We start from the raw sequence: 22,637 nt of genomic DNA, 5'->3' as shown, positions 1-22,637 counted from the left end.
CACCCATAAAACATTAGAGTCTTCAAAAAAGAAGTTTCGCAGTATAATGTAAAGATTTCCTCTCTGAATATTATCCAATTGAAGCTGGAGTACCCCAAGTGCGTGTTTGGACCGACACTGTATATTATTTGCACAGCAGATCTACCGACAACCAGTCTTACAACAATTTAAGCATTTGCTATGCAATTTCAACAATGGAATCCTCAAACCAATTTGACATGTCGCTCCGAGCTTTGAGAAATAATCCATTAAATTAAAGTAATTGAGAACCAAAACTTCCCCACCCAGCAAAAATAAATATCTTAAATAAGGATTTGCATAATTATCGGCAATCTATACGAAAAAAGATTCAATAAATAAAATACCGTTAAGATATGGATAATAATAATAATCCTGGAGTTTTGTTTTAAACTGATCTGTGGCAAAAAACTTTTACTGCGGTTTCGTAAGTGGGATACAAATTCAAAATTAGCATCTTACTCTACTACAATTTCTCTAATTAATTGAGCATCTGCATCCGTATAACGTAATACGAAGTGCATTATTGAATTACAAGAAACTATCTTCCGCATATTTTAGAGTATTATGTAATGACTATAACAGACTCTACCAGATTATTTCTACTGCCTACTGTTTGGATTAAAAGTAGCAATGCTTTCTAAAAAGGCTAAATGTAAATTAGTATTAGTGTTTTGTTTTGTATGTATTTTGACTTCGTTCGTTTTCATTTTTTCAATTCTCGCGCTCTTCTTTTAACCCCTAAAGAGGAATAGAACTCCGCGCGTAAAAACAAAGAGTACGAATCTATTTAGAAACATTATATGCATAGAGAAAGAGTCTATATCACTTTAATGAGAGCGAGCAGTGCAGCTTAAGTATTCACAAGTATTAATAAGTATTCATACAGATTCATACTCCATGTCCGAGTGATGTTCTATGGTCTTAAGACGGGTATTCTTTAATGTTGGTCATGCTAAATTAATTTCATTTTGAATACCCGTTACTTGTAAAGTAAAAGAGTATATCGTATATAACGGATAGAAGGAAGCGTTTCCGACCCTATATGCTTTACATATACTTTCAGTATTTTCCAAAACGCACCATTTTTTTTAGAAGTCATTCGGAATTTAGGTGTTAATTACAACGTTACTTGGTATTTAAAAACTGAGTTCATATATCTGAGAAAGCAAACAAACTATTAGCGGGGTGCTGGGTGCGAGGTGGTTTAACAGAATTTATACTTTATAGAGTCGAAAATGTCCCTTGAGCTGTCTTTCAAACTTTTGACTGAATTATAAAAACGTCTAATAAAAAAAATGGAATGTACATAAAAATAATGTCAGATTTAATTTAATTCTTTCTTTTAAAGTAACTGGAGGCTCTAATCAGCTGTCAACAGCTATATATCATTTTAAACAAACTAAAATTTACTTAATATCGTTTTAAAAAAAAAAAGAAGTTTGTACTTAAAAATCGTCCACAATTTATTTAGTTTGGAGAATAATTATAAAGATCTATTTAAACTTTTGGCGAAGTCTTCGTTTTTCATAATACGTACTAAAATATATATCTAATAATTAATAATTATAACTATATAATTAACCTACGATTAAATTAAAATAAATAAATTACGATCTTTTTTTAATAGGAAATCAGTTTTTGGTTTCTTTACTGTCTTCGTTTAAATCAGGGAATAAAACCGAATCTCTTTTCAGTCCCGGTACCTAACCGAATCAACTGTTTTAGTTAGGGATTCCATTTTGACTTTGAATTTGGTTCCGGCTGTGGATCCGGTTTCTCCCTGTACGGCAACGAAATCCAAAAAAAAATGTTTTATTACAAATATTACGCATTTTAATTAGACATGAAAAAATACAAACATACATTAAGTCGAGTTTAGGTCCTTTTTAGGGTAATTTAAAAAGACTTCGCTATCTCGTACTTTTCTTTAAAATACGTCTGCTAAATTAAATTAATTTTAAAAAATTTTTAATTTATGCAATACTTAAAATCAAAAAAGTAGTCAGAAAACCGTACAAACAATTTTGTTTTCAAGGTTGACATTTTCGGTTCTGGTTTTACTTCCTGGTTTAAAACAATAAAATAAATATACGAGCGAACTTTAATTTTTAAAATTTTTACTTGTTTACTTGGCTGAATATAGACATTAGTCGTCCATGGTATATGTTTTATCTTAAATAGTTGTTTACGCAATATACACAATTCTTCACAGTCTTCAGAATTACTTACATACATACATGCGTACATATTTATGTCACATTAATAGCATATTAGTAAAACATAACGCTATAGAGTTTGAATCTTCGATTATTTCAGTAACATTTTATCTGGCAGAAAAAATAAATTTAATTTAGTTTGCAGAAGTCAAACATAAACATTGTATATAATAGTTTGAAGAAACTCATGCATAAATTATAATGAGAAAGACGAAGCAGACTGTTTGAATATTGATTTGAAGAATGCCCAAAAACCGTATGTAATTTTTTGGTATTCATAATATTAAAAATGAAATGGGTAAAATTTTAATTGATCTTGTATCAAAGAAAACAATATCACAGCGTAATATATATATAAGTAAAATAACTTTACTTAGCAACGAAGAAGAATAATATTTTTGCAGTAAAACATACACAAGATAAGAAACACATTCTTGAAAGCTTTAAAAATTAGACCATTACGTAAGTTTAAAAATACCCTAATTGATATTTCACTAATTGGAGATGGCTTTCGGTTGATTATATTTCTACTATATATTCGTTTATTGATTGCACCTTTCAAAACAGTTTTTATTAGTAGTTTATGCCTTGCTAATATTAATTTTTAAGATCGTAAATATACACAAAATTAAATTTTAAATAAATTAAAGTAACATTTTTTTTACTATAAACATAAAAATATTTTAATTTAATTTAAATTCGCAGTATGCACAATAATGCAGTTAGATTCAAAGTATTTAGTAGGCTTTTAGAGCAAAAGAAAATTTACATTTACTTGCTAATATATGTATTTATATACATTATTAATAATAGTTTCTAAGCTTACATTGCGTCTTTTAATAAGAAAAGCGATATGGCGCATATTTGTAGCCATACTTTGTTATTTAATCAAACCCAATTTAAAAAACAATTACAAAAACCATTTAGGAATTGTATTTAAAATTGTAAAAATAATTATGTTAGGAAGATTTGAAATTTTTAAAATCAATTTAAGAAATCATGCTCCAGTTATCGCAACCGGTTTCAATCTTTATAATATTATGCCTACGTTATAAAAGGTAACGAAATCACAGCGCAATATGTAATTCCTTACTTAAAGATTACCTTTTAATATTGGCATAACTCAAAACATTTTACTGAGCTCTAAATTTTGACAATTATTATTTAAAAATAACCTGTTCAACGATGTATTTAAAATATCTTAATATCCAACAACAATTTGTAATACTTTCGGTAGCCGTTATCCAAACAAAAAAACGAAATCAAATACTCCTTTATAAACCGTTTTAACCGTAGAATCGTACGATTTGCATTAATCGATGCACAAAATTTGACGATTAAATAGTAAATTCAACCGTTTGGCGATAACCGGAACATGGGATGATAAATATTTATTAAAAGTTTTTTTTAATTGGGGAAGTACTTGGAGTTGTCACTTTTTTTAATGAAAATGTCTTCCATTATTGTTACGTACGTATTTCTTAATAATTATTAGAGACTTGTTTCGATCAGGAATCACTTTTTATCAGCTTTAATCATTACACTTTTAAGTAAAATTAATACATTTTATAATTAGCTGTTAGACAATAATGGTGAACTAGATGAGTTGGGTCAACTGTAAAATAAAATTCTATGTGGGCCACAGATTTAATCATGGGTTTGTGTCTGGATATTGTTTGGAAACTTTATTATTTACGAGTAAGTTATGCAATATTTATGTTGGAATAAAATAAAATATGTTTAAATTAATTGATATTAAGTACAAAAAAATATTTCGATATAGATTTTTCCTGTAAGTTACGTATATAATTTAAGTAAACATTATCATATGTAGTATTTTGTAATTTAAGAAAGTAACGCTTAAATAATTATTTTAGGCGGAGTCTTTGGTTATCTTATTGTATATATAAGATCTAAAAATTCCTTAAACTAGAATCGGCAAGGCCGGAGATTGATAAATATTGCTGAGATGCGGCGGGACGCGAAATCGTAAAAGTTTATAATTTACATTCACATCAAGTCGCTGTGTTCGGATCGTTGCGATTCTGATTTTGGTATCGGTTGTTGTGGATCTTCTTCCTGTTTTCTTAATCAAAAACCGCCGTACCCACCTATGTCGGACGGCTTCAAGTGATCAAATACGCTCAAGTGATGCGAGGGGTGACTATGGTGTGAATGATGATGGGTATGTGGATGAGTATAGCTTGGGTAATTCGCTTGAGGCGGTGTGTGACTATATGGGCTGTGTCCAAACGGATAATTGGGACTCGGCACATGTAAAGTTGCTGTGCTGGCTGGTACAGTAGACTGAACGGTACTGCCCAGACCATAGTGACCGTGTGTTGCTGCATATTCTCCTGTGTTATGTTGTGGATGCGATCCATATGCAGATGGACCGTACATTGAACTTACATTTACTTGAGGGATATGTGCCACGTGGTGCGCTTGTTCCATATACATTGGATGCGGATGTGGGTGAGGAGGCGGATGAGGATGGGAAAGCGGATGGGGATTTGGCTCCGAACTATTAACAGTTACCCCAAGAGCGCTACCGATCAGATGAGTGGCATGATGAGGATAACCGGACGGGCTAAGAATAGGATAGTCAATACTGTTGCTACAATTGTTGTTACTATTTCCGCTTTCACTGTTGCCACGGCTTTCTCCACTGTTTCCGTATATAGCTTCGTTGTCAGTTCTTGCAGTCGAAGCAGAAGCAACTAGACTGCTTACTGAGAAATTGTTATTGATCACGTTGCTGTTCTCTCTCGTAGGTCTACATGACTCCGCTTGTGCCGTATTTTCTTGATTACAACGTTTTGGTTGCTGCTGTTGTTGTTGGATGTGCAGTTGCTGTTGTTGTGGTTGCTGCTGCTGATGTTGCTGTTGTTGATGGTGGTGCTGCAAACCTAACAAACGACTTTCAACAGCAGCCGCTGCTGCCGCTGCTGTCGCCGATGTTATGTTGCTGCACTCGTGCTCTCTTATTGATGGTATTTGATCAACAAGCGACTCGAGGCCACACAAGCTTTTATGAGCTACATCTGAGTTAATGTGTCCTGATTGAGAAGAATTCTGATGGCTTTGATTTCCCACGCGTGGAGCCAGATGCTGGTGGTGTGCAGAAATCAGCATATAGGGATTCGCATTTTGTTCCTCGTAGCGCTGCCAGTTCTCCGACTGTTCCTGATGAAAATGCTGCATGGGGTGATGCAAGTGCTGATGTGTCAGTTTTTGGGCTGGCTGATGACTTTGGTGGGGATGCGGTGGTAGCCACTGTTGGTACTGGATATGAGGATTAGCTGGGCTCGCATCGCCATCGTGCGCCGGACTATCATACTGGTCCTTATCCACTGATTGCGGTTGCTGTTGGCCTATCTCAACAGCTTTAGTATGCTCACCTGAGCGCACCTGGGAATCTGAGTGCTCGTCTGGTGGGTCGAAATCGACAGCGGTGCACATGTTTGGCGAGCTTGGAGGTGGCGTTTCACCCAAGTGGGGTTGATCCCGCATATCAAGTCCAATCTCCAAGTTCCCATGCTGATTCTGTTTCTGTGTAGAAAGGTGTTCGTTCTGGGAATCGATGTTAGGCGACGTGCCAAGAGCAACGGTAGTTTGGTGCCCTACCGGTGGAGTTCCATGACCGTGCACTTGGGTATAACTGCAATTAAGGGCGGGGGATGCCATCGGTGATGCCGATGCCGTGTACAAAAGGTGCGACGGTGGCGGGGTATTGTACAAACTGGGCGGCATTTGATGATTACTTTGTGGTGACGCTGCTATATGCTCCATGGAGAGTGTATGCATTGAGCTTACTGACAATCCTGGTCCTGTGTTTGGATTGTTGTTTCCGTGCTGAAGCGGTTTCACTGTCATTATGTTGTCAATAGCGGGTTTCAGTTTCTTTGGTCTACCCCTCTTCTTTTTAGGAGTTTCAATGCTGCCACTGCCAGAGATTACCGAGAGGTTAAGTATATTGTTAAAATCATGATGGGGCATATGTTGTCCGCCTATGGTTATTTTACTGCCTACGGAATGATCAATAATCTCTTGCCCCTTTATCTTCTTTGGACGGCCCCGTTTTTTTTTCTCTATTGGCTGCTGTGGAAGAGATTGCTGCGAGCCAAACACAGACAAGTAAGTGTTTTCACTTAGAGGGGGATTCTGGTTCGATACTGTTAGCATGGGTCTTTCGTCTCCCGAATAGGAAAATGATCCACGGTCCGTCACATTATTAGTCGATGGCACATTGGTATTCATATGAGACATCAATTTTTCAGATTGAACCTGATTCGAATCCTCGGCGACAGATAAAACATTATTTTCACACTCCGCAACCCCTGCCCTTGGGCCACAGTTACCCACGAAAGCCATACCCGCTTGATGGTCACTAATAGAAGTTTGAAGTGGTTGCTTGATTTTACCACTGGTTTCTGTCTGCTGCTGCTCGCTACACTGGCGGATCCTCTGATCTGTAAACACGCACTCCGACTCATCAATATGGGGTATCTGGCCGTTTAGAAAGTCGCGGAACTTCTTCAAAGCCGCATAAAACGGAACTTTGTCGGCAGCACGAGGCAATTGCGCACATCGTGCTGATGATGATGGCATCACCCAAATATACTGTAATGTAAAAAAAAAATTATTTAAAAATGCTGTCAAAAATATATCAAATATGGCACATGTAAAAATAGCTGAATTAAGCAAATTATTCTAAATTATTCTAAATTTATTTCTTTTCGTAGTGTTATTGAATTACTCGAGGTCATACGTTGGTTATATTTTAATTTCTTCTATAACACAACGATTTATTCCATTTAACTTTCATCACACTTACACTCCCTGGGGAGTGAACCCGACTATGATAGGACTAGCTAGTTTCGTCTGCACGTCACCTCACCTTTTTTATCTTTACCGTACTTTATCCTAAACCAACCAAGTAGTTAGGAGAATTATTCTCCACACTATCTGTGCGCTTCGCCACGTAAGCACTCAAACTCTGAGAATTACATAATTTTACGTAGAAACACTTTATTGTGAAAAGTTCATAAGATTCAAAAACCACTCAAAAAATCTTAAACATTTTCCAATTTGTCGACTTTTGGCTAATTTTTTGGTCCTTAACTTTATTTGCCAGACGGAGCATCGGGGCGATAAATGAAAATCTATTCTGCAAATTAGATATTTTTATAATTTATATTTCTTTTTATAATTTCAGTCAAATGTTTTCAACGCAGTGAAGGAGACATTTCCGACCCTATAAAAGTTGTCTTTCTATTGCAGGCAGTATATAAGTCGGAACGAGTCGGATCGGGCGACTATATCATATAGCTTCCATAGGAACAATCGGAAAAAAGAAATCAAAAAAATTATAACTTTGTTGTTTTTTTTTTTGTTCTTTGGGATTTGGTAATATTTAAATAAAATCGAATTACGGTTTTAATTAAATTAAAATCTGACAACAACATCATATAGCTGCCATAGAAACGATGGCCGAATGCAGCGCAAAATCGACATAGCTTCGTTGTTTTTAGTAATATAGGCATAGCAATCGAAATGTAGTCGATTTTTAATAACAGCAAGGTATATAAACTTCGGCTTGCCGAAGTTTGCTTCCTTTCTTGTTTCATCGTTAATCTGGTAGCGCCCTTAGTGATAATTGGAAATAAAAAAGAGTTTTCTTCGCCACCAAATCCACAATAACAATATTCTTATTAGTGGTAGTTTGGCCATGATCGAGTTTTTCGACTATAAAATAACCGGTTCTAACCAATTTTGGATATCTCGAAATTCATACGGACGGAGAGACGGCCAGACAGACGGACATGGCTTAATCGACTATTAACCCTGATCAAGAATATTACAATACGAGTACGGATATAATACACAAGGCATGAAATAAAGCGACGTAACTACACAATTTTTACTTCACGGATAAAGGGTAAAAAACGTCCCAGTGGTTTGCCACTTTTTATGTTGCCGGAAATTTGTCGAAACTTATAAAGAATTAAAAATTGTTTAAATACGAATAAGTTTAAAAAATACGTATATATATGTTAAAATAACTATTTTCAACCAAATCGAAAACAAAGAGTTCTTATATTCTTAAGAGAATTATTTTTAACAAGCGCAAAAACTAGCACTTACGGTGTCAGTGCCATCGACGCGATCAGGTTGACGACCAAAATGAAACTCCTTTTTTCCTGAAAACACCTCGAATATTAGTTTGCCATTGAAAACGGCTACTTTTGGCCGAAACCTCTGCAGCTTTTCCAGCAAAATTCGACTGCCCTCCTTTATTTCCTTTCTTGTAAGGTCAGCTGAACCTTTGGTGGCTCGCGCCACCATGTTAGTAAATCCAATTCCTTGCTTTAGCAGTTTGTGATCTTCATCAGCATTCATTTGCTCCTGAGTGAGTCCCGCCAAGTAAAGGCACTTCCAGAAGTGATTGCCTGGCCCTGCATAGTGATGACCCTTGTATGCGGCAAACAATCCAGGATTTATTCCGACCTGTAAATTGTTAAAAAATCGATAGTTATTATTAGTCTCTGCTTATATTACATTTATTATTTTGTATAAACATCCGAAATTTACAACTCACTATAACGATATCAAGATTATCACACAGATGATCTGGAATTGTCCGTTTAATTACTTCCTCCTCGGACATTCCATTGAATCTGTCATGTTTTTTGCGTTCCTTGGGTTTCATGGTTTGCAATAGATCACCAGTACCATCTTCGCAGACTGAAGTGCCGCCAGATCTGCTAAAAAATAATTATAAGAATTCATAAATATGATTTTTAACATAATAATGTTAAACATACAAAAAACCCTTATGAAAAGTTTTCTGTTAGTAAAATAATATAATAACTTTTACACTGCGAGAATAATTTGCATTTAACCATACGCCAAATATATGATAGTTGTCGGACAACGCCGTTTAAAAACTTGGTATGTGTACCACAATTAAAATATGGTTTTGAAAACCTAAAAACATTTCTTAAATACTAGATCCATTACAGCAAGACCTTTTATATTTACGTTGTACTATTTGTTTCCAAATTTTTTTAAGCGAAATAATTTAAAATTTTTTTTTTGAATTAAATACGTTAGTAATTATGTCCTTACGCAAAGTAGCCTCTCAGATTTAAAGCTAACGGACGTCTTTTTTCTATTCTAGGTTATATTGAAACGGGGCATATTGGACGAATAAATCATATAACTGGAATAGGAACTTTAAAAAAAAACAATTGTAAAAACGAACAAATATTATTGCTGCCATAGTACATATTCGAAAATAAATAGAAAAACATTAAGAATATCCCTATAACTCTTGTTTGTTGTCGACATAAGGAAAAACGATGTAATAAAGTACCTCTACTAGCAGTTACCAGTTCAGAATAAGACCACAATGGAATAATTATTCCCATTACTCGTAGAGTAAACAAGTATCAGGTAGAAGGAAGTGTTTCCGGCCCTATAAAGTATATATGTTCTTGATCAGGATCAACTGCCGAATCGATTAAGTCATGTTATATAGCATAGAAGGGTGTGTGCAAAGTTTCAATTCGATATCTTAAAAACTTGCGTAAAAACAGACAGACGGACAGACTCAGGAGGCGATCCTGATCAAGAATATACATACTTTATAGGGTCGGATATGTCTACTTCACTGCGTTCCACACTTTTCACCAAAATTATAATACCCTCTGAAAGGGTAAAAATATTAAAAAAAAAAATGTTTGTGTTTTTCTATTTATTAAAATATTTTTTTTGAGATTTAGTAATTATTTACTATATCAGAATTACATTTTTAATTTTGTCAATATCGGACAACAATATCATATAGCTGACATAGAAACGATGGCAAAATGCAGCGCAAAATCGACATATTTCATTGTTTTAAGTAATATAGGCATAGAAATCGAAATGTAGTCGAATTGTAATAACTGCAAGGGTATATAAACTTCGGCTTGCCGAAGTTTGCTTCCTTTCTTGTTTTTTTAATTGGTTAGCTGATCAATCTATAAGATACCCATAATCGAATCACTTGAATATAGCTTTTCTTCCTGTTATTTATTATAATTGAGATATATCTATTTTAACGACGAACGTTTTACTTACTCCTGTTGAATCGCTTGTGTTGTTAATTGCGTGGTTTCAGTACTGTCAGCAACCAACTTTTTTTTGCGCCCTCTCTTTTTTGGTGTCGGCTTAGAGTGTAAGCCACATTGAGAGTTATCAGTTTGTTCCAAAATAATTGTACTATGTTGGGTGGGTTGGTATATTTCTCCGCTTAAACACTCTGGAGCACCATTTGACGTTGGCATTGAAACTGGTCCTGTCGCGTATCCCGTCGTTCCAGTCGTTACATTTTCCATGTGGCGATGGGCTGCCGAATGCATTCGCATTTCCTCACCCATAAAACTGTACGGATCGACCACAGATGCATGACTGGAGCACCGAGTGCCCCCACTTAGCTCGATATGTGTCTGGGAGGCGGAAACCTGTACTTGATTACCGTTGGATGAAGATGCACTGGGGTCATTGTGAGCTTCTCCAGAGAGGGGATTCTTTGCCAATAGCAGCTCATCAGACTTTTTCTGATTTTGCGACAAAAGCACGATGTTAGGATGTTGCATTTGGTGTTGAGGGGTAACCGAGTGAGTGGACGAACTATGCGAATTCGGAGTTAAAACGTCGCCAGCACTGGTCTCGTACCCATCATCTTGATTTTCAGGCTTTGCGTTGCTTGGAGAGAGCGTTCTGAAAAACATTTTTTAAATAGTTATATGAAAATAGAATATGAGAATATAAGGCCAACCATTATTACTATTCGAAATTCTACAAAAACTCTAACGGCCAAAAGATTTAAAAACAAATTTAAAAAAAGGTTTTTAACGATAACGTTTATTTAATAATTGTTTACTTATTTTGTTAGTATAAAAAAAAAACAAAGGGTTCCCAATTCTTATATTCCATTAAAATTTTAAAATTGGTCAACCAAATAACGAATTGAATTAAAGTTTCAGATTTTCGTTTCGATATATTGGCACAGTGTTTCGATACAGCGTAAAAATGGTTAGACAGCAGAGTATTATATGTCATATTATTTATACATTAATTATTAATACTTTATTAATACTTTTAGCCAAGTTCGGTGATACGGATCTTTAGGTTGCTCTGTTTTAATTTTAGAAGTTTGCCTATTAAGAACGTGCTTTCTTCTGGCAAACTTTGTTACTCATGCATTAAAATGTATGAGATAGTTAATGTTTGTATACCCTTGCAGAGGGTCAAAAGTTTGCAACGCTGTGAAGAAGGATCAGCATCACCAGGAGAGTCGATCTAGCCATGTCGGGCGAAAATACAGCTCATACAGCTCCCATAGGAACAATCGGAAATAAAATTTAAAAAGTATAACTTTGTTGTTTTCTTGTGGTTTTTGGGATTAGGTAATATTTAAATACTATGGAATTACGGTTTTAATTAAATTAAAATCGGTAATCTATTTCTTATAGCTCCCATAGATAAATTAAAAAAAAATTTTATTTTGCTGTTTTTCTATTTATCAAAATATTCCTTTGAGATATAGTAATTATTTACTATGAGAATTACGCTTTTAGTTTTGTCAAAATCGGACAAGAATATCATATATCTGCCATACATAATTCACCATCGTAAAATACAGCCCAAAATCGACAAGCTTTATTGTTTTTAGTGATATAGGCATATAAATCGAAACGTAGTCGTTTTGTAATAACTGCAAAGGTATATAAACTTCGGCTTGCCGAAGTTTGCTTCCTTTCTTGTTAGATATGATTTTATTTATCTCTCATAAATTTAACTTGCATTAAAGTATTGAAATTGACTTTTTATTGGGAGTTTTCATAATTTTTAAGTTATCCTCTTTATAACATGGTATTGGACCGTATTTATTTAATTAATTATGGTTAATTCCTTGCAAAATCTATCATTTTTCACGAATTTTTATTGGCAATACGAATAGGTTCAGTAACATTTTTGTTTTTCCAAGTGATAATACAACATTTAAAATATTAAAAAGTGAGTGAGACATAGGCAATCTCCGTCGGCAGCTCGAAGAAGAGGTGGTTTCCCCGGTAAAGGGGAAAAAAAGTCGAAAACTTCGATTTTCGCCCAAAAATACGAGTTATTTGTTGTTGTAAAAATAATAAATGTTCCCGAAAACAAAAAGCGTTACCTAAGGAATTTACTAAAGAAGTACTGTACGATTCGTCCAGCAGATTTTGCAGGATCGTGTACACCGACTTTGTCAACTTTTCAGGTTTTTTGCATTCAGAAAAATATAGTAAGTCGGGAATAATTTCTTAAAACTGACTTATTGATTTTCGGGTATTAAAACTTTGTTTTGCCTAATAAATGGCTACTTACAGTTTGAATGCTGTGGTCGGCTCCTCGTGAAAATCATCCATTATAAGATCATGGTAAGCTTCGCGCAATGGCTGTGATTGCTGTGTCGGCTGATGTTGGTTTTGATGAGTTTGCTGCTGTTCATGCTGCAAATGATGTTGCTGGGAAATAAGGGACGGCTGGTGTAGGTGCCCATGACACTCCATGGGATGTTGAAGCGGTTGCTCTTGTTGGTGCTGACGTTGGTGATCATTTCGATGGGTACCAAACAACGGAGAATTCTGATAAGGGGGGATATAGCTGGCATAACTTGCATGCTGCTGATGCCGAGGACTGCTTTCATGCATGCTTTGTGGCTGGTGATTTTGATGAAGATGCTGCTGCTGCATCATTTGTGTATAAAAATTATTATGCAACTGACTATCCATGATAGAAGGCGCTTCTGTTTGGCCATATTGCTCCTGCGTCGCATTATTATGGTGGGGCTGCAATGCCATTGGAATCGCTTGTGAAAATGCACCCGTTCCAGAGCTTTCCTTCTCGATTTGAAGTAAAAGATCAGAGTGACGATGCTGATGTTGGTATATCAGTTCTGGACTAACATCGACAGGCTCTTGCTTGCTCCCGCTGGACGCTGACTCTATGTGCTGCTGCGACTGCCCAGACTGATCATGGTGAGGCGTCCATAAAGAAGTCCTTTGATCATCCAGCAAAATATCACCCGTTTCAGTCGTTACTGCTAGCTTAGTAGGAATTCTTAAGTTCAAATTGGAAGAGTCATTTGCACAACCATCGATTTTATTGTTTGCTAATATACTTGTGGAACTACTAGAGTTATACAGACCAGCCGTACTGTACTGCAGTTTGTTATCAATGATCGATGACGATGCTGTCGGCGCTTCTCCAAGGGCGCCATGCCTTGGTTGCTCGCACTGCCCAACCGGCATGCTTGATGAAGAGGTTTGAGGAGCTGGAACTACTAACTCCACGCTAGTAACCAATGCTTGCTCTGGTGGCACATAACAGCGTTTATCGAATGGCACCATTTTCTCTGGACTTTTTCTCTCTGAGCTGTCCACAGATAATGTCCCCTCAATGACGCTATTGCAGTTGCTTGGCAAATGCTTTGCCATTTCATTTGGCTTGTTCTCTGACATTCTTGCATTTTGATCCACGTCAGGGTCGGTAATTGGATTGCACACATCATTGACCTGGCTGCTGTTTAGTTCAAGAGTGGACAGCTTCAGCCGTTTGCGATTATTAGGCAGGCCGGGAAGATACTTCTCTGGTTTCTTATTGTTGCCACTTTCCGAATTAGTTAGGTATGGCGTTGATGGCGTCAATGTCGGCACTGTTCCATCTGTCGGTGCCAAGCTTTCATCCACCTTTGATGCCATTACAGTGCTAACGGGAATCTTTGCCCCCTGCACTTTGGCTTGACCAGTCACTGAAAATTTCAAAGCCTGCAGAATTCTTATAAAATCCTGTAAGGCAGCAACAAAACTTATTGCTTGTATTTGAGCTATTCCTAAGTCTAATGAAGCTACTGTAGGCGCGTGAGTGAAGGAACTACTTATCAGTGGGATGTTTTCACTTTCCACTTGCATACCCTATTTATAAAACGTCCATCGTCAATTGATCGTTTCCAATAGCATTTCCATCAAAAATTATATTTCGTATACTATTTCTCATGCCTTAGTCTCAATCAAATTACTTCGTTAGGTGTGTTAAGTACCAGATGCGCTATAAGCATGCCTGAAAATAAAATTGAATATAAAGGTAAGTTAATCAAAAGGAAATGATTCTATTTTCACATATAGTATTATGGTTAAACATTTACAGACTTTCAGGACTTTTTTTACATTTGCAATCAACTTTCAACCCTCTGCAAGGGTTGTTGCTATATTGTATTATAATTTTGGTCAAAAGTGTGCAACGCAGTGAAGGAGACATCTCCGACCCTATAAAGTATATATATTCTTGATCAGGATCACCTCCTGAGTTGATATGGCCATGTCCGTCTGTCCGTCTGTCCGTCGGTCTGTTTCTACGCGAACTAGTCTCTCAGTTTTAAAGATATCGAATTGAAACTTTGCACACACCCTTCTTTCCTTTGCACGCAGTATATATGTCGGATCGGCCGACTATATCCTATAGCTGCCATATAACTGATTGATCGGAAATGCCATAACTTTGGTGTTTGTAAAGTTAGGAAGCTGGGTTTCCTATGGGTTTTATTTTTGGCCAATTAATCCGACCTACCAAATTTCATATGGATCGGCCGACTATATCCTGTAGCTGCCATATAACTGAACGATTGGAAATGCCATAACTTTGGTGTTTATACCCGTTTCTCGTAGAGTAAAAGGGTATATTGTATTCGTGCAAAAGTATGTAACAGGTAGAAGGAAGCGTTTCCGACCATATAAAGTATATATATTCTTGTTCAGGATCACTAGCCGAGTCGATCTAGCCATGTCCGTCTGTCCGTCTGTCTGTCCGTATGAACGCTGAGATCTAGAGCTAGAAGATTGGCATTTTGCATGTAGGTTTTAGGAGTTCCTAGGCAGCGCAAGTTTGTTTCAAAATGGTGCCACGCCCCCTCTGACGCCCACAAGCCACAAGCTGTGGCCACAGTTTTGATGCTATTATGAAAATTTAAATTGATATGTATTTGTTTCGTCAATACCTATCGATTGGCCTAATAAAAATTTGCCACGCCCACTCTAACGCCCAAAAACCCATTAAACGCTTAAGCCTGGCTAGCGCCTACATTTCCGCCTTTCATGGCCCGTAGCGCCATATAACGGATGACTTTGGATCAGCTGGCCAAGGTGCTAATTCGAGCGGCGAAAAACATACAAGAAGGCATATTTATATTAAGTTGTTTAGCTGAGTAACGGGTATCTAATAGTCTTGTTTTAAAGTTAGGAAGTTGGGATTTTTTATGAGTATTAAGAATGCATCATATGAATAATTTTGGAGAATATAATTTACAGAGTATTCTGCAAGGGTATATCAACTTCGGCTCCGCCCGAAGTTAGCTTTCCTTTCTTGTTTTTTATTTTTTTTTGGTTCTTTGGGATTTGGTAATATTTAAATATTATATTATGGAATTACGCTTTTAAATAAATTAAAATCGGACCATCGCTGCCATAGAAACGATAGCAAAATGCAGCCCAAAATTGACATAGCTTCATTTTTTTGTAATAACTGCAAGGGTATATAAACTTCGGCTGGCTGATGTTTGCTTTCTTTCTTGTTAGAAATAATTATTTTAACATTAAAAATTGTTTTATTTTAACAAAAAATTGTTCGCCCCCATCCTTTAAGAACCCAATTCCTTAAAACCAAGATTTTAGGGCTCTTTCCAAAATTAAAATATTTTTTTCTTTTTGTGGACATGCATATATCGTGCTGGAATCATTTCAATTGTGTTAAACATCTCTATATACAACAAATAGATGGTAGGTGCTTAAATATCTGCGAAGTGGGCCGAAGGAGAAAATTTTAGAGAGTGAGAATGTTTTATTATTTTCGTCACAAAATTTTGTAATAACAAGAAATAAATAAGTTTATATACCCTTGCAGTTAATACAAAACGACTACATTTCGAGCAGCTATCTAATAATTGTGTCCGATTTTAACATAACTAAAGGAGTAATTCTGATATAGTAAAAAACAGTTTTTGGGACACATAGATTTTATATAATTTACCATTGAATTGAGCTTGTCGTGATATTTTTATACCCTTGCAGATGATATTACAATTTTGGTCAGAAGTATGTAATGCTGTAAAGGAGACGTTTCCGACCCCATAAAGTATATATATTCTTGATCAGGATCAATAGGGGAGTCGATATGGCCATGTCCATCTGTCCGTCTATTTCCATACCGTTTGCGAGCTCAGTTTAAAAGCTAGCGATCTGAAACCTTCACAGTCGTCCTAAAACATGTGTACGCAGGTTAAGTTTGAAAAGCGGACCCCGATCGGACGTCTATATCCTATAGCTCCCATAGAAACAATCGGATATACCTTGCAAGAATTGATGATATTTCGCGCAGTTTAAAAGCTTTTGACATGAATCTTTCCAAATCCTATATTTTTATGCATATTTTGATCAGGGTAAAAGCGCTTGCCGATCGGACGTCTATATCCTATAGCTCCCATAGGAACAATAGGGTTAAAATTTAATGATTTTAAGGAAATTTCGCGCACTATATAAGTTATTGACATGCATTTTTCCAGGTCTTATTTACTTGAGCATACCTTGACCAGGGTAAAAGCGGTTGCCGATTGGACGTCTATATCTTATAGCTTCCGTAGGAAATATTGTTAAAGGCTGCGAAAATAACCTTTTTTTTTCTATTTTTATATGACATTTTTGCAGTATAAAAGCTATTGACATGAAACTATGCAAATCTAATTTATTTATGTATACCTTATTCCTTTCGCTACTTTTTCAATTTTAGCAATTTCGGCAAAGTTTCCAAGGGTATTAAAACTTCGGCTTGCCGATGTTTTAATATATATGAGGACTTTGGAAAGTATTTTAGGGGGAGTATTATTTTTTTAATCATTGTATGCAAATATGTTTTAGAGTGTTCCTTTCGGGACTGGTAAATACGTTTGATAGAAATATGTATGCATACACACAATATTTAGCAAAACCCCAAAATGCAACGAAGCGAAAAATGGCAGTGGCAAGCTCTGAATGTGTGCACGTACTTGCATTTATATGTATGAGCCCACATGCACAAATGTTTGTGCTTACATATGTATGTGTCCAAACTACTGTACCAGAAATTTTAGCAAAATCAAAAACAACAGCCAAATGAGTACGCACTCTCGAAAAAGCTCAAATTGTGAGTTTGTGTGAGTTTGAGAGATGGTTTTTGTGAGACAAAATATACAGTTACTAAGCAGTATACAACGCGCCTTAGCCCGCGAACCAATATGTATACAAAATCAAACACATTTTAGTCGTGTGAAAACAATATTGTCTTTTAAATCTTAAAATATATAACAAAAAAATTTAACTAAGAAAACCAAACCAAAAAAAATGGTTTTCAAAAACTACACTTATAATAGCAGCTAGTCAAAAAATGTTGTCACGGAAATCTCTACATTTTATGTATGCAAATACAATTTCATCTGTGCTTGGTTAAAGTCAGGAATTGATTCCATTATAACATTTTCTACGCAAAATAATGTAGTAAGGACAGTGGTGCATACAAATTTCAAGGGCCCTTGTAGCCAATTGCTCTGCAGCAAAAATACAACAAAAATTTGTAATATTACTAAACAATTAAGATCCAAAATTGCACAAAAATTTTCAATGACGTTAAGGTATGGTGACTGGGCAGGTGGATTCACTACATGCTTCTGAATGTTTAGGATTGTTATCCTGGTTAATACCGAAATTGATCGCGTATGCCCAGTTTTTCAGCAGTTTGCAGCAGGTTTTTCTTTAAAATTGCTTGATCGTGGCTTTTAGTTGTTTGTTTTCAAGCTCCGTATAAGGTCGCCGCCAAACATATTGAACCAAAAAGGTTAAGTTTTGACTCGTCTGCAAATAACACTTTATCCCAAAACAAAATCAAAAGAAGAATGGTCTACCTTGTCCCTAAAAATGTACAATTTTGTTGTTATACCCTTGCAGAGGGTATAGAGGGATAGACGGACATACAGATAGACGGACGGACAGACGGATTGGCAGTGCAAAAAAAAGTATCCCAATCAAAAATCGAAATCAACTCATCTAAAAATGTTAGTATATTCTTATGAGTGACTACTTTTGAAACGTATAAATTTTCCTTTATGGTAAAAAAAAATGTGTACTACATTTTTTAGCATTATTACGGGGTTTATATATATGTATGTATATATTTATATAAAATGTGGCGGAAGAGTCTAGGTAAAGTAGCTATTAGGTAATTTATGGAAATGAAAACCACGGTATAGTAAAAGGTTCTCAATTTTCCAGTAATCTGGGTAAGGTTAAGGGAAAACAAGAAAGGAAAGCTAACTTCGGGCGGAGCCGAAGTTGAAATACCCTTGCAGAATATTCTGCAAATTATATTCTCCAAAATCATTCATATAATGCCTTCTTAATTCTCATAAGAAATCCCAACTTCCTAACTTTAAAAACACCAAAGTTATGGCATTTCCAATCGTTCAGTTATATGGCAGCTATAGAATATAGTCGGCCGATCCTTATGAAATTTGATATGTCGGATTGATTAGGCAAAAATAAAACCCATAGAAAATCCCAACTTCCTAACTTAACAAACACCAAAGTTATGGCATTTCCGATCAATCAGTTATATGGCAGCTATAAGATATAGTCGGCCGATCCTTATGAAATTTGGTAGGTCGGATTAATTGGCCAAATGTAAAACCCATAGAAAATCCCAACTTCCTAACTTTACAAACACCAAAGTTATGGCATTTCCGATCAATCAGTTATATGGCAGCTATAAGATATAGTCGGCCGATCCTTATGAAATTTGGTACGTCGGATTGATTGGCCAAATATAAAACCCATAGAAAGTCCCAACTTCCTAACTTAACAAACAGCAGAGTTATGGCATTTCCGATCAATCAGTTATATGGCAGCTATAGGATATAGTCGGCCGATCCCGGCCGTTCCGACTTATATACTGCGTGCAAAGGAAAGAAGGGTGTGTGCAAAGTTTCAACTCGATATCTTTAAAACTGAGAGACTAGTTCGCGTAGAAACAGACAGACGGACAGACAGACGGACAGACGGACAGACGGACAGACGGACAGACGGACATGGCTATATCAACTCAGGAGGTGATCCTGATCAAGAATATATATACTTTATATGGTCGGAGATGTCTCCTTCACTGCGTTGCACACTTTTGACCAAAATTATAATACCCTCTGCAAGGGTATAAAAAATGTAAAAAAAAACATTTTTACAAAATGTAGATTTTTTTATTATTTGGAGTGAATAGTTTTTTCAAAGTTGCAGTTGAATTATCCTGTTTTTATACGTAGTTATGCCTGATTATTAAATCATTTGAAAATAAAAACAAGAAAGGAAAGCTAACTTCGGGCGGAGCCGAAGTTGATATACCCTTGCAGAATACTCTGAAAATTATATTCTCCAAAATTATTCATATGATGCATTCTTAATACTCATCAAAAATCCCAACTTCCTAACTTTAAAAACACCAAAGTTATGGCATTTCCAATCGTTCAGTTATATGGCAGCTATAGGATATAGTAGGCCGATCCTTATGAAATTTAATAGGTAGGATTGATTGGCTAAAAATAAAACCCATAGAAAATCCCAACTTCCTAACTTAACAAACACCAAAGTTATGGCATTTCCGATCGTTCAGTTATATGGCAGCTATAAGATATAGTCGGCCGATTCTCTTGAAATTCGGTAGGTCAGATTGATTGGCCAAAAATAAAACCTATAGAAAATCTCAACTTCCTAACTTTACAAACACCAAAGTTATGGCATTTCCGATCGTTCAGTTATATGACAGCTATAGGATATAGTCGTCCGATCCCGGCCGTTCCGACTTATATACTGCGTGCAAAGGAAAGAAGGGTGTGTGCAAAGTTTCAGTTCGATATCTTTAAAACTGAGAGACTAGTTCGCGTAGAAACAGACAGACGGACAGACAGACGGACAGACAGACGGACAGACGGACAGACGGACATGGCTATATCAACTCAGGAGGTGATCCTGATCAAGAATATATATACTTTATAGGGTCGGAGATGTCTCCTTAACTGCGTTGCACACTTTTGACCAAAATTATAATACCCTCTGCAAGGGTATAATAAAGTGCATATGTGCCAAAATTTGGTTGTCTAAAATTTTTAGAGGAAAAAAATAAAAATTTAACTTTAGAAGATTAAGCAAAATAGAAAACAAAAAAGTAACATTGGCGTTAATAAGTACATATGTATGTATGTAGAGTCTTTCAAACTCGAACTGAATGATTACCCCGGCAGCGTACTTATCTTAATCGTTTTTTTCGTAGAACATTATTTTGCGCGCCAAAAATTACGGTATAAAATCTATTATGAATTACAAAAATTTGTTTTTTTAAGAAAAGTTTAGCTAAATAGTATCCACTTTTCGTTTATACTTTTTAAGCTTCTACTAAAATAAAATCTGAAGTTTCCAAATGCTTATAAAAAGTTATTTTTAGGCTATGCTAAATGTGTCAATTAAAGATATTTAGTGACTGTCTTAACAGTAAAAATGGAAAAGAACAATGGTTCAGTCGTTGCTGAGTAATTTTTGGTTACAAACTTAGAAACAAGGTTTCAAGAAAAACAAATTTAAAGTTTGTCTCTTTTAAAGACTTGAAAATTTTTTTAATCCAAATTTTTAGGACGTTTCTTTAAATAATTAAAGCCTAGAAATATGGATAAAACCAATTTTCACAAAAGGTGTTAAGATGCTAACCCATTAATTTTGAGGAATGACCCAGAAATTTATTTTGATGAAATAGGCCTGTACATCATATTTAAATTTAAGAACGTACACAAAATAAGAAGATAAACTTAATTAACTACAATTCATAGACCAAAAATCAAAAGCTCTGATATTACTTAACTTTTTAACTTTCGGTTTAATTACTAGACATTGAAATTGCTTTTTCTGACCGTTATATTTGACTTAAATACCCCCATAGGCAAGATATATTCATTGACGCTAAGCAACATCTCAACACTCTATTAAAAGTAGTAAAAAAGAAACGACAAATTTTGGAATCTTAAGGATCTCTGAATTTGTACGAGTGTTTTCCGATTCCAGCAATTCAAAATTTCGTTTGCAAGGGCATTGTGCAATTTTATGTATTATTAAAAAAATGCATACATGTTAATGTATGTATATATGTGCATGAGTTAAATACATAAACAGAGACATGTGCAAACATACACAAATGTATATATCAATTTATTTTTACGTATAATATTCTTTATATGCTATGCTGTGCTGTGCCTACCTATTTGGATTCGGACTCACGGATACGAAATACAAACACACGGACCCGATACCAAAATAAAAGATAAAAGACTAGTCGCCATTCGACTCGTTTTTTTGTTCACATGTATATGCGTTCATTTATGTATGTATATGGTATATACATATATGTATTCCTGGCTGTGGTTTTGCTAGAGATGATGATGTTTCTGCTTCTGTTTTCGCTTTCCACAGCGGCTGTGGCAATAGCTAGAGAAACGTGAGCAAGGCGAGAGGAAGGAGGAGAAAACGACGACTCGACCAACAAAAATAAGTTTGTTTGCCTGTATGAATTTATGTAGAGAATATTTCTGCAAGTACATGAGCATGTACTCACGTTTCGTTCGACGGCTTGAGCACAGGATAAGTACAGGGGAATTCGCACACATACATAAAAGTTACATTTTCATCAATTTCTTGTTTGAAGCACTGCTCCTTAACTTGGCTTCGCATTATATTGCACATTTTGCATAATTTCGATTTCGTATGTATATGCAGACATATGTATGTGCATATATTGTAGTGTATGCATACATACACACACACATCAGTTTAGAGAGGCAGAATGCGAACAAACTGGACACACACGTTTCACACTGCAGTTAGGAGTTAAATGGCACTGTATCGCAGATGTATCGTAATCAGAAAACAAAACAGAACTTTGGATGAGATATATGATAATTTTCAACTTTCTGTTCATTCGACACAGTACACGACGACAGGCCACGAACAGCAACCGACACCAATAAAGCCGCAAATAGAAAGACGAGAAAAGAAAGCTTTGCTGACTTATGTGCAGTTCATATAAGCTTTTTCGACCGAGACGACGTACATAAACCGACAATGTCATCGATGTTTTTAAAATATAGGTAATATCGATATTTGGCAGGTTATCATTGGTGTTTTTCCATCTCTAACTTGTACCGAAAGAAATGGTTGTTATTCAAACATTAAAAAATGTTAACACGATACAATATCTCTT

At 35.6% G+C, this 22,637-nt stretch overlaps 1 protein-coding gene across 3 annotated transcripts; it reads right to left on the bottom strand.

Annotated features, from left to right (window-relative positions):
- Positions 1 to 2,104: 2,104 nt before the first annotated feature.
- Positions 2,105 to 22,587, bottom strand: LOC108048280. Of its 3 annotated transcripts, none has more exons than XM_017128816.2 (6): positions 21,993 to 22,587; positions 12,654 to 14,387; positions 10,365 to 11,006; positions 8,839 to 9,004; positions 8,385 to 8,747; positions 2,105 to 6,860 (listed from the first exon to the last, which is right to left on the bottom strand). In XM_017128816.2, the coding sequence occupies exons 2-6, from the start codon at positions 14,237 to 14,239 to the stop codon at positions 4,329 to 4,331; spliced, it is 5,289 nt and encodes a 1,762-aa protein (XP_016984305.1). In that variant the 5' UTR covers positions 14,240 to 14,387; positions 21,993 to 22,587; the 3' UTR covers positions 2,105 to 4,328. The 3 variants fall into 3 exon arrangements, with proteins under 3 accessions (XP_016984305.1, XP_016984307.1, XP_016984306.1); XM_017128818.2 differs by having other exon boundaries at positions 8,839 to 9,001; XM_017128817.2 differs by lacking the exon at positions 21,993 to 22,587 and adding an exon at positions 21,639 to 21,939.
- Positions 22,588 to 22,637: the final 50 nt, after the last annotated feature.

Source organism: Drosophila rhopaloa, unplaced genomic scaffold (genome assembly GCF_018152115.1).
Source record: "Drosophila rhopaloa isolate 14029-0021.01 unplaced genomic scaffold, ASM1815211v1 contig_203, whole genome shotgun sequence".
In the NCBI taxonomy this organism is placed as follows: domain Eukaryota; kingdom Metazoa; phylum Arthropoda; class Insecta; order Diptera; family Drosophilidae; genus Drosophila; species Drosophila rhopaloa.
This window is presented reverse-complemented; position numbering and strand designations above follow the sequence as displayed.